At 43.5% G+C, this 12,153-nt stretch overlaps 2 protein-coding genes across 6 annotated transcripts in view; one reads left to right on the top strand and one right to left on the bottom strand.

Annotated features, from left to right (window-relative positions):
- Nucleotides 1-55: 55 nt before the first annotated feature.
- Nucleotides 56-4,245, top strand: LOC118412707 (tumor necrosis factor receptor superfamily member 16-like). The gene is made up of 8 exons (XM_035815738.1): nt 56-753; nt 1,301-1,358; nt 1,543-1,700; nt 1,919-2,124; nt 2,452-2,502; nt 2,755-2,871; nt 3,199-3,937; nt 4,046-4,245. Exons 1-7 carry the CDS (start codon nt 710-712, stop codon nt 3,249-3,251), a joined length of 687 nt encoding a protein of 228 aa, XP_035671631.1. The 5' UTR covers nt 56-709; the 3' UTR covers nt 3,252-3,937; nt 4,046-4,245.
- The window catches only part of LOC118412143, a 24,508-nt gene continuing 16,320 nt past the window's right edge, over nt 3,966-12,153 (bottom strand). For all 5 annotated transcript variants that reach the window (XM_035814833.1, XM_035814852.1, XM_035814844.1 and 2 more), the window contains 4 exons: nt 9,501-9,657; nt 9,054-9,130; nt 5,506-5,597; nt 3,966-5,148 (listed from right to left, as the gene is read on the bottom strand). In XM_035814833.1, coding sequence (XP_035670726.1) covers nt 4,953-5,148; nt 5,506-5,597; nt 9,054-9,130; nt 9,501-9,657 — 522 coding nt within the window. In that variant the 3' untranslated portion in view covers nt 3,966-4,952. The remainder of the gene's footprint in view (nt 5,149-5,505; nt 5,598-9,053; nt 9,131-9,500; nt 9,658-12,153) is intronic.

The raw sequence follows: 12,153 nt of genomic DNA, 5'->3' as shown, positions 1-12,153 counted from the left end.
AGTCACGTTGAATTTTGTTTGCCCATCTCTTGCATGGCCTGCAAGGGGAAAGTCAGTTGCGCTGGTGATCTTTACATGTATTTTACACAGGCAACAAGAATATAAACTATCAAAGTAGAAGGGATACTGTCAATTAAAGGAAAGTAAACCGCGAAGTGGTGTCGCGCAACTAAACAGGCGTGTAGTATAGTGCAGCCAAAGCAGGCGTACAGAAACTTGTGCGTGTCGGCCACAGTCACTGCCACATAATTGTTCCGACACTGTCCGTGAGTTTTCAGTAAACCTCAGAAGAAATACGCGAATCACACTTGTAGGGTGTAGTCATTTCCAAGCAGTAGTCTGGTGTCGTGTGACCTCAAACCTAGACCTAACCCCCAACAACAAACCAAGCCCTAAACCCAACTCTAAGTACAAGCCCTAGCCACAGCCACAGCAATAACCACAGCCATCGCCACAGCATAGCCATTGTTAGGCACGTTTCTTTGGACATTATAAATGAGGGCACAACAGCTAAAGTTACGTCAGATTTAACTGATAAGCTATAAGGTGCCAGTCATTGAGCAAATATAACCAGTTCTTGAGCAAGTATCATAATGTTTGTATATAACCGGAAAAATGATATGGCAATCATGAGAATCATGAGTCATACTACAGTATATATTACGTTACACGGCATGCAGAGCCACTCCTGGACAGTGGAGAGGACACCATGGTCATGTCAGACATCTGCGTGCTATTGTCAGCAATGTCGCAGTAAGTTCTTTATGTCACACGAAGTGGTTTTTGATATCTTTAATAGAATTCTACCCGTAGTATTCTCGTCTCGCCAAGAAGTTTAAAAAATACCAACGCGCACTATTACAGTCATATATCAACATGTTATAGCACGTATTCAAATCTGCTCATCCTTAAATCGCTGTACTGCACGGGTCTGTTTAACTCGGGTCAGGGTGGGTAAAGTTAGTACGGCGGAGTTTGAGGCTTCAGGTAGATATTTTTCTATGAGATGGTATTCGCTTAAGATCAATATCCTGGGACAACTACTTTGACGAACACTCGTGATGGTGACGTGTCTTACGTTTGGGATTTCCCGTCGTCAGGTGATGACGGCAGACTCGAGAAAGTTCTCTAACAATATAAACTTCAGGCCGGATACCGGATATTGGCACTGTATCCAGTGATAAAATTGATCATGAATCAGGCTATCGCTTAAGTTTGTGTTTAATCATTAAGCATACTATTTGAGCGACCCAACTCTGTACGTCCACACAATAATCTACTGATGAAACACTCTTTTCAGAGAGAACGTCACAGACAAGAAAAGTTACTGGGTCGTCCTTGGACTATTTTACTTCATGGTACGGATTGGTTGATATTGGTAGCAAATATCTAACTTACGATTATATTCAACTTAAGATTGGTTAACTTCGGTAGCAAATATCTAACTTAAGATTGGTTAGTATCGGTAGTAAATATCCCACTTAAGATTGGTTAAAATTGGTAGCAAATATCTAACTTAAGACATAAAACGCCAAACCCCAGATATGTACACGTGCAGCCAGTGTGGATGACTGCCCAGAAAACAAGTACTACATGGAACCGTGGTGCATATCCTGTACGGTCTGCCAGGACCAGAACAGGGAAGTTCTGCAGCCTTGCCTCCCGCAGTCCGATGCTGTCTGTGGAGACTGTTTTCCAGGGTATGCCTATAGAGAAGAACTTTGTTTATATGTGTGTGTGTGTTTACGTATGATGGAGTGTGATGTGTGCATGTCTTTATTTGTTTCTTTGAGTGAGTATGTCTTTCTTTGTACGCAATGTATGTGTAGCTTATCGCGTTTGACAGATGATCACATCACAAATGCATCATATATAAAACGTTAATGATACTCATCTGAATTCCACATTGTTTGCACAGGTACTACCTTGACCAACGGTACTGCCATTCGTGTGTGTACGCGCCAGCAGACCACAGGTACTGTCAGCTGTGGCTCGCCTCCCAAACTACTGCGAGACCTGCTGCAAGTACTACCATGTCAACCAGTACACAGACACAGACACAGCATACTATCATACAAACAACGCCGCCACCTTCAACCAAACAAGAATCAACAAAGCCAACAAGTAGGTGGAATGAATATAAACTTTTCAGCAGAATTTATTTATTTATTTTTTTTTACACTTTGGTCAACGGTGTTTGTAGATTGCATCATCATGTGCACAAATGACTGCTTGGCCACAGCAAAACATCTCATCTGATACATTGCTGAACTGAGATCAATACATATTGCCAAATCTCTTATGTATTTCTGCAGTAAAAGTGCAGGTATTGGAGACTTAACGTATGTTCGTTTACGAGTCTCTTACGTATACCACAGAAACCCCAACCCGGGGTGGATTGCAACATGACAAACAATTCACTGTGGTTCCTTGGCATCATTTTTTTTCCAGATAACATCATTTCCATGTCAACCAGCTCCAATCCATCAAAAGTACAGCTAGGTAAGAATTTCTTCATATTACATTAAGTTGTCAAGTTTACAAAATCAACGTGTGATGATTGACCTTAATTAAAATATGAAGGAAAAAACGATTCCCCTTTGTGTTCGTATGTCCAGATGTAACTCTTGTCAAATACGTCCTTTTGTCTGTATGTACGCAGTTGTGTGGTCAGTTTGTGATCCCAGGTTCGAATACATACTGCATGATTTGCTAAAGAGATCCCCGTTCAACCCAGATGCACTTGCTCCACAGGTCCCACTCTCGGTCCGGGTCCGGTCGCAGCGATTGTTGCATCAGTGGTTGTGCTGACGCTCATCGGTACCTTGGTGTGGCGATTTAAACAAAGGGTCAAATACAACAAGGAGGAAGGTAATCCTGAACCTTTGTATCCTGTATAATCTGATACCAAAGCGTGGAAACACTACAGTACGTAACATGACGATTTGGGGCACAGCCATCCACTACCGTGCATAGACCCACTGCCCTTACAGACTCAAAAGGCTATGAGACTACATTCACCATCTGTCTGCCCTTTGTATGTGGTACTGTTAGAATAAGTTAATGATTTGAGTGCAGTGCCACATTGTCTGCCTGAAAGTAAAGAGAAAAAAGAATCGGTCAAATGTTTGATGGAGACGTACTGTTTCTAAATGTTGAATTATGGGAAAATCCCCCTTTTCTACTTTCTTGCCGTAGCAACTCCTGTTCAAGCAACAGATGAAGACCAGCAAGTCCATAGCTACCCCTAACCAATTATCGACTGTATTTCCAGGTTCCTATGCTTCACATAATTATGCATTTGATTCATCTAGTTGTAGAAGTGACACTATTGTGGTAGCATTGAGTATTGTTGTTGAAGTGACACTATACATAGTTGTAGAAGTGACAGTATATATAGTAAGGTAAGATTGAATACACTTGTAGAGGTGACACTATTGTAATAGCATTGAGTATAGTTGTAGAAGTGACAGTATGTATAGTGTGGTAGCTTCAAGTATATGTATAGAAGTGACACCAGTGTTGTATCTCAATTGAGTATAGTTGTAGAAGTGACACTAGTGAGGTAGCATTGAGTAGAAGTGGCAATAGTTTGCTTCTATGTAACTTTCGAATTCATAAAATGATGTAATTCAAAGAAATAAATACACGCAGGCGATTTCTGAGCGTCTTTATTGGTACGATCTGCGAAGGCTCGGTGATTCTCTTTACATTGCCTCTGGAGTATATGCACAGTGGAACAGAGTACATGTACATGAGAATAAATTATATATTCTCTCTCTTCAGGAAAGATAGAGGATTTTTCTTTATTTCTTTCAACAAATTCTTGGTCTATGTACAAGGGGATTAGTAATAGGGGTGATCCGGCGATTCTCTAAGCAAAATACTATCGCAGATTTCTGTATTCTCGCCCGACTCTCTATACACAACTGTACAGGTGCGTGTACAAGGGGATTAGTAATAGGGGTGATCCGGCGATTCTCTAAGCAAAATACTATCGCAGATTTCTGTATTCTCGCCCGACTCTCTATACACAACTGTACAGGTGCGTGCCCATAGCTAGCATTACGTAATCTCCACAACAACGAAGCGTTCTCACTTCCTGGACACAGGCGTCCTTTTCAAACCGCATGTCAACATTAGTTCAACATGTAAGCTCTTATTCTGAGTACAGCTAGTTTGAAGTTTGAAACAATTTTTGTCATATCATCTTCCATGTTTGAATTAACATTTTCGTAAACCGTGTGACACTATTACCTGCTACGACTTTTGTGTTGATGACCATATCATATGTCACAACTATACCAAACACATTTATAGCTTTTCTTCATAAAACACAGTAGCACGCTTTATATCCATTAGGCAACGACAACTTCAGATAGTTAACCGAACAAAACAAACACTGTAACACTGCCTAACACCATGTTCTGTATGCTACTAAAGCGCACACCCGATAAACAACGAAGCAAGCGAAAAATGTTTGCATTGGTCCTCTTCTGGCTATCAAGAAAATAAATATCGTGAAAATTTCTTTTGAATTCTCCTAATTATACTAGACATGTATGTTCATGATACATGCACACACACATGGGATAGTCGACGACAGCTTCAGTTTTGTACAAACACATCCTAGTAGCTTATACAGAAAACTGCTTGTCCTATAGTCCGTCCATATCTTCTGGTCTGTGTCTCGGATCCGGAAAGTTAGAGAAGTGGAGTGACCATATGGTGACAGAAAGTACCTCCAAGTCTGGTGTTTAAAAATAAGTACATCACGTTAAACGAATCTCTCCTGATGATGAATCTTTCACAACTCAAACACTGTCTAAGAGGGAAACTGTTGATCAACACTAGGTACTACTTCCTTATTTCTTCACGGATGAACAAGCTTGACGACGCTGTGGAAGGCTGTAGTAGCACGGCACGGATAGGTGCAGTTCACAATTACCTCACTAGATGGGGTTCTTGAGCATGCGGCCGTGACGGAAGTCGTAGACTCGCCGGCAGAAGTAGACACTCTCGGGGTCCACGTTGTCGGGGAGACGGCGATGAGGAGGGAGGAAGGCCGAGAAGTCCACCTCCTCCAGCGGCACGAGTGAGCTCAAGCTGCTTCGGTCTGCCCCTCGCACTTTCAACTGCCGTCGGAATCTGGGTTGTGAAGAAATAACGGGATTATAATAGATTGAACGACAGGCTCTAACTGAGAGGAGAACACACAAGACGGGGTAACAACCTCACAGTCTGCATTCCCTGTCACTGTTTGTTGTGGGTAAAGGTTGGGGGCGAGATCAAACCTAGTAGGGTTGTACCATGGCTTGTAAAACTTCTGAATATCTTTTAATCTATCAGATTGACACGGGTTAACGAGAGATGGTTTATCAAAACTTGCTTTCGACGGAACATACGAACGGAGGACAGTTATAAATTGTTTGTGATGAGGGAAAGTTAGAATCAATCGATATCGAACAACATCTGGACAAAAGATAGTGATGCGGGTTTGCTGACCTGCAGAACTCGGAGTAGGTGAGCACATAACACTTGTCCTCGATACAAGCCACACTGTTCTCGTCTGGATGACGAGCCGCAAACAGTTCACACTGAAACACAGGGGGAACAGGAAATTAGTTAGATGCAGAATTAACTGTTCTTTTGGATTCCAAGGAAAAGTATCTGCTTCTTTTTAAAATGTGTTCACAGATCTGCAAGTTGCATCAAAATATTCAATATTCAATTTTACACCGACGTGATTTTGGTGTATGGTTCTAAGTACTGTATTTGATGCATCCTGCAATTAACCTTTCTGCTACCCAGCTATCAACAAAATGAGATAATGTGCTGCACCGATGATAACGTCCTACGTGTCCTCCCCTCTCCCTAACCATGACCGGGAGTCAAGCCGCTCCGTCTGGGGAAGAGTTACGAGCAGTTCCATTTCCCGGTGACCTGACGTCAGGAGAACGCCTGCCAGGGCGGGCTGGCCACACTCCAGAATGCCAATAGAAGCACGTGGCTGAACGCACGTCTGGAGTGTGTCTAACAATCAACCCTCTGCGGTTAATGTAAGCTTTTCGGAAAGGTAAGACCTCCGTAACCATCTTATGAAGCTAGACATCTCCCCACGGACGAGTCCACTTCGACAAAACGTCAACTTTAGTGTCCAAGCGTGTCATATCTCTCAAGCGGTTATTAAATTTTTACTACCATCAATCAAAAGTGGTTACAATGTTCTTGTAAGATACCATTGCACCCCCTTGCGCTTTGTACTTGAGCCAGAATCTTAGCAACTTTCTTTTTTCCAGTACGACACCATTTTGGTGATGTTACCAGTAGTGTCCAGTACTATCAGTTGTAGGACGGGTGAACCACATTGAGCCCTCACCCTCCTATCAAGCCGGTCTGTTTTCCTACCCGGTTGATTTCCTTATCCATCTGTCTTGGGGATCGCTGACCCAAGAAGTGCGCCGTCTGCTTTCTTAAGACTTTTCGCCAAATCATCTGGTGTTATTGTTTCCAGCTACGGAGTCTGTATATCTCACGTTAATATTTAAGCGGCCTCTTATCTGATTCTGGCATCTGAGTGGAAACCAAGTTTCAAGCTCTTGCAGGTAAACTAAGGCAGACCGAGCGTAACGTGTTTTTTTTAATTTTTTTTATAGCTGATCAGAGTGATAATGCAATTGTACTTCAGCACAGCTTGCGTTTACCAGCCAAACACAACGGACCATCCCTACCCGTCTCGGTAAGTGTGCTGGGTCCTTTGGCGTGCAGAGATCTGCCGCCTTAGGTTAACACCAGAGGCTCCCCCATAAATGGTGACGAATGCTTCAGTCACATTTACACCGGTGCCCATAGGAGGTGTAACCCCGGCAGGGCCCCGAAGCCACAAATTTGTCCCGGTGGACTGCCGGATACCGCGGGGGTACCTCTCGGCGTAACGATGACCTTACGGTGTCTATTTGTTAACGGGTCCCGGGTTGATTTTAACTCCGAGTTAAAATCAATCCGGGGTCCGGTCATGACCCAAAGTATCCCGCAGTCGCAGGATGCCCCGAGGAGACAGGTAGGGGTCACGCCCGAAAGTGACAAAAAAAGCCCGTGAACAGGGCAGGGCCCCTTTTCCAATCCGTGACCAAAGCATTAGCCACGACGAGTGGGGAAGTCAAATGTCTGTGTAACATCCATACCTCACACACTTAGTGACGTTTTATCTTGTAACATCACAAGGCCACTTATGATACATCAGATCAGCGGAAAATCCGGTGCGTGTATTTGATGTGTCAGAACAACGTTAAGCTACATGTGTACACTTAACGTTAGCACATTGGCCTCACATACTCCCCTGGCCTGAAGTGCCCGAGTAGCCGCGGTAACCAGCACGTTTCATGACGCATGCCCACGTGGGAGGTGGCAGGTACATTTCCTAATGAGCACGTCAAAGCGAGCTCTTCCATTTGTGAAGGTTTGGAACATTTGACGCGCCCACGTTCGGGACTTGAAAGTGGCAGTTGACGTTTGAAGTGCGCACATGTCGGGCACGAATGGGTTAATCATGCGGCCATGACGCAATGGGAAGAGGACGCCCCACTAACGAGTCGCGGGACACCCGTTGGCCTGTCCTGGTAGATTCTAAAACACCTGTCTTGCCTGCAAACGTCACAACCACAAATCACAAGACTATGCACATTTATGATGTCTTCAACAACACACAACATCGTGACGAAAATACTACATTAGGTTTCTTATAGTGATTTGGCGTCAGCTATACAGTAATTCCTTTGTCGCACTATCGCCTTAAGCGCCAGGTTCTGAAGCTTCCGTATGACTTGTTGTTATGACGTTCATAATGCAACAGTTTTCACAATTCCTAGACCACGCCGTCGTGTTTAAAGTCTCCCTATTGGTACGTTTACTAACTGTATGGAGTTCACTACATGAACACCCAATCAATGTTCCTTCGTAATTGTGGTCTACATCAAAATGTACGATTGTAACATACGATACCGCTATCCAGATAAGATAGAAATTTTCACATTTCAGAACTTGAGATACCAACCTATAGGGCTTGGAATTGTAAAACAACTGAGATTGCAGACGGATTTGGTATAAAAAGCTGAAAAAAATAGAAACTAGGAACCATATGGTATATTGTACAAGACAAAACGGCATTTGGAGCCCTGGTACTTGCCGTAATAACTAGATCACTTAAAATACTTGCCCACTTTGCCAAGCAATTAACCCGGTCATTTAAAAAAGAAAATATCGTTTTTCCCAACCGAAAATAATGAATTCAAGCAACCACGGCGTTGCCTTTTAGGTTACGGTAGAAATTCAATTATTCATTGTTCGGGCGATGGCTGAGGTGGCTGGGTACTGACGGCAGCTTCCCGGAACAGCCATTTTCCTGGAACCTCCAGGCTAAAATCAATACGGCGAAATTACCGTAAATGTTGCGCTAATGGCGTCCGTCTAGTCCGGAAGGGGGCGCGATGAGGAGGGATTGAGACGGCTTAAATCACGCCGATCCACAACACCACCGCCCGGGCGGATGGGGTAACGTTACGTCTCTACTGTGGTGATGGATGCAGGATCTGCCGTCAGGGCTTCCCCAATAGACACTGCGCAGCTACTTTCTTGATTGCAATCGGCATCCTCTAGATAAATTTCGGTGTTTTTAACCTTAAAGGTTTCCACCATATCTACCATGCCTAATATGAAATGGATGCGCTATTCTGCCTGTAACATGTCAAAAAGCGTCAATATACACCGGTTTCCGCTCGCTGTACGACCTTTGGAGTACGTGTCTAAAATCCCTTTATCAGCCATTTATCAGCAGTGCTTGAATCTTGAAGTAAAATGTATTATTCGAGACGGCATAGGAAGGCTCGTAAGATTTTGTTTGCTTTAACGAGTTGTCTATACTTCACACAATATTTTAAATTGTATACCTCCGAGGGAGGTTCGATGGGCACCGTGTAATCTTCCAGAAGTTTCATCCCTTCCTATCCTATCCTAGCCCCTCCTGATGATTACAACATGATATGACTGTGTTTTACCTCTCCATGCTGAGGCCGCTTTCCGCCCTCGATGTGCTCCGGTCTGTAGTACCACAGTAGACTCATCATCATCTCACCTAGAACACACACACAAGGACATCAAACTTTCCTCACACATCACCCGTATTGTAACACTGGAGTCTCGTAGTTTCCACAATCTAAGATTTCCCACGTTACCTAAATCAGTGTCCCATTGTACGTTTATTCAATAATCTTTGTACACTATTTGTTGTTGCTGAAACTGCATTAAACTGAAGATGTTCTGTTTAACGCAAACTGATTCTGTATTCAGCCACCTGATGGTTGTGATACAGTTTTTTGCCCTATTAAAATAAGACACTAATTAAAAAAATATAGATATACGTATATACATCACGTAGTTTTAAAACATTCCTTATAGTTTCATATCCTCTCATATACGTCACTCAACGGTAAGCTGTGCCTTACCGTCCTGATCCTCCCACAGCGCCGTAACCTTGGCAACGAACGGCAGGTCCTTCTTGCGCGGCCCCGACTTGAGCAGGACCGTGTCCCTCTCCTGTATCAGGTCCTCCTCCCGGCACATCCCCCGGTAACACACCCGCCGTACGGGCTTCCCCTGCACCTGGAAATATACATAGTGGTTATTCTTCACAGCAAGGCACAGGCACTCCGGCATAGACAAATCGTTATCAATTTATATCTCCAGCAACTCCACGGCACGAGGATCAGTGAACGTTCGCGATCTCAAACAATTAGACAGCGTTTCATATTTTGTCTACCGACTCCCATCAGACTACTATGACTGTTCCAGTGTGGCTATCTTGGTGGTACCTTCTCCCTCCTGACCTGCAGTAATCAATATTAGCAGGCTTCTGTCCTGGCGCGGGTAGCGTGCATGGCTGGGCCGCCGGCCCGATTGGAACGTGTCCAACTTGTCGGAACGATTATCAGTTTCCCATTCAACCATTCCCAATCGGTAGTAAATCAGGCCCAATGAACTGCACGTGGTGCAATAGGTTTCGCGCCGTGCGACCATAAATGTGTTTTGATTTGCACCACGGCGTAACCATTTTACGACAAATTATGGCACGGTTTGCGGTAGCACTCTACATCGATGGAGACTGCGACAGCACACAAATGCGACTATCCGGTTTATGATAAACCTCTTCGAATTTCCTACAGTCAGTCCGTCACAGTTTGGAAGGAGAGAACCTCTTTTCATTCTTCAAATTATATGGCTTAGCTTAGCCTGTTAGGAACAGATAAACCTTGTCGCTTGCTATACCATGAGTTGTTTGACATAGTTGTCAGTTTTGTGGGGGTACGTGTCTATAATAGCTAAGTGTGTGTGTTACATACGTGGACAGTACCGAGTTGCATCACATTGCCATTATCGTCATATTTCTCTGTTTCGGCATGCGTAATTAGCAGTGATGTGGAAACAGATGGTCCGAGTTTTCTGGCGTTTTCAGAAATTAGATCCTAGCAAGGAGCTTTTATCAGGATAAAAGCTCCTTGATCCTAGTGAGTCATCACCATCCTACCCAATACACGTATTTCCGTATCGTATGAACACAGGGCTTTTACATGCGTAGTTGGTGGAGTATGACACCACCCGGTCGAAAAAAAAAAACTTATGAAAGGAAAAGGTCACGATTTTTCCCACCAACCTCTGCTTGGAGAGTAAGTAGCAGATCTAACAACATCTCTATCTGGACTCCGTACAAAGTCGATCGTACAAAGTCGTCAGAACCGACAACGAAGTTATCTTACGCTGTTCGCTTGCGGTGTGCCGTCCACATTTCATATTCTTCAGGCTGAAAAAAGGGCAACTTAATAATATATAAGATCAGCTTAAACAGCGATCGGCTGATTCCGAAAGTCTTGTTCCCGCCATAGTACGGTTGGCCATGTGATCCACGTGACAACTCTGAAGCCTCACACCATGATAGCTGTCTGATTTAGCGCTGCCCAGAGTTTTACTAAGCAACGGCTGACCTTCACCCCTCGCAGCGCGCAGGCTTTGTTGTGTGTGTGTTTACATATGCTGTTCACGCCACAGATCCATTACAACACGAGGGCTACACCGTTCACTAAGCGGTTACCTGCTACTGTATTGTTCTCGGGACGTTTTTGTATGTGGGCGACTTGTTAGTTCGTAATTGTATAAGGGGCGATCTGTACATTGTATGTTCGGACATGACATGATCTTGATTAGTCGTTTAGGTGATCCTATATGATGCCAAAAACGATTAACAGAGATTTAGAATAAAGCTTTTGATATTTTAGTACCTGTTACCTTTAGGTCAATTAACATTCATATCAACAGACAGTTGTACATGGAAATTATGAGTACAAAATAATCAAATTGTGTTACAGGCTACACAATTATTATGTTAAAAAGTTACAGGTTTGACTATAGTGTTTGTGTCGTTTTCTTTTAATATATTTCACGTACTATGACCTCTGATTGCGCAACCAATTCGTGTTTGTCTGTAAATCTACAACAAAGTACAAACGAACTACACATGTACACTGTTGCATAACTCAGGTTCTATTGGTTAAATAGCGTCCGGATGAATGAATGTACCTGGGCGCCCTTTATCCGCACTGTCTCCTGTGGGTCTGTGATTGTGATTACATTAAGTCCGTTCTCTGTTACTCGGTAATCCCGTACAAATTGCAGATACCAAACGTACGTTTGTAGGTGGATATCAGCACCTGGGGCCGCTCCGTCACTATATGCCATTCAATTCACTTTCGGTTAATGTGTTTGTACTAGACAGGAGAATCCATGGACAGGTTACTGATGTGTCGTGCACGGTCTTGGTAACGTCAATGTGTTTTCCGTCTCAGTCTTATTGCTGCTCACATTTTGTGACAAGATTTTCATTATGTTATTCTTGTACTCATAATTTTCCTGTAGAACTGCCTGTTGATATGAATGTTATCAGGCTCCACTAACCATTGTTGGGTTGTCTACTTGATGTTCGGTGTCGTGATCATTGATAACGATGTTTTCTCCTCTCTGGCACGACGCTTAACAATACGTGTGCATTGCTAGGACTTGGATTCCCCACCTACAGCTGGACTAATTCAATTTCCAGGGATTCTAACT

Source organism: Branchiostoma floridae, chromosome 1 (assembly GCF_000003815.2).
Source record: "Branchiostoma floridae strain S238N-H82 chromosome 1, Bfl_VNyyK, whole genome shotgun sequence".
Taxonomy (NCBI): Eukaryota; Metazoa; Chordata; class Leptocardii; order Amphioxiformes; family Branchiostomatidae; genus Branchiostoma; species Branchiostoma floridae.
This window is presented reverse-complemented; position numbering and strand designations above follow the sequence as displayed.

Excerpts from the sequence above, each read along its gene's own strand:
- LOC118412707 (XM_035815738.1), top strand. The coding sequence starts at position 710 with ATGGTCATGTCAGACATCTGCGTGCTATTGTCAGCAATGTCGCA. Across the intron at positions 1,701-1,918 it reads TGTGGAGACTGTTTTCCAGG|GTACTACCTTGACCAACGGT; the intron begins GTATGCCTATAG and ends TTGTTTGCACAG. Across the intron at positions 2,503-2,754 it reads TCCATCAAAAGTACAGCTAG|GTCCCACTCTCGGTCCGGGT; the intron begins GTAAGAATTTCT and ends CTTGCTCCACAG.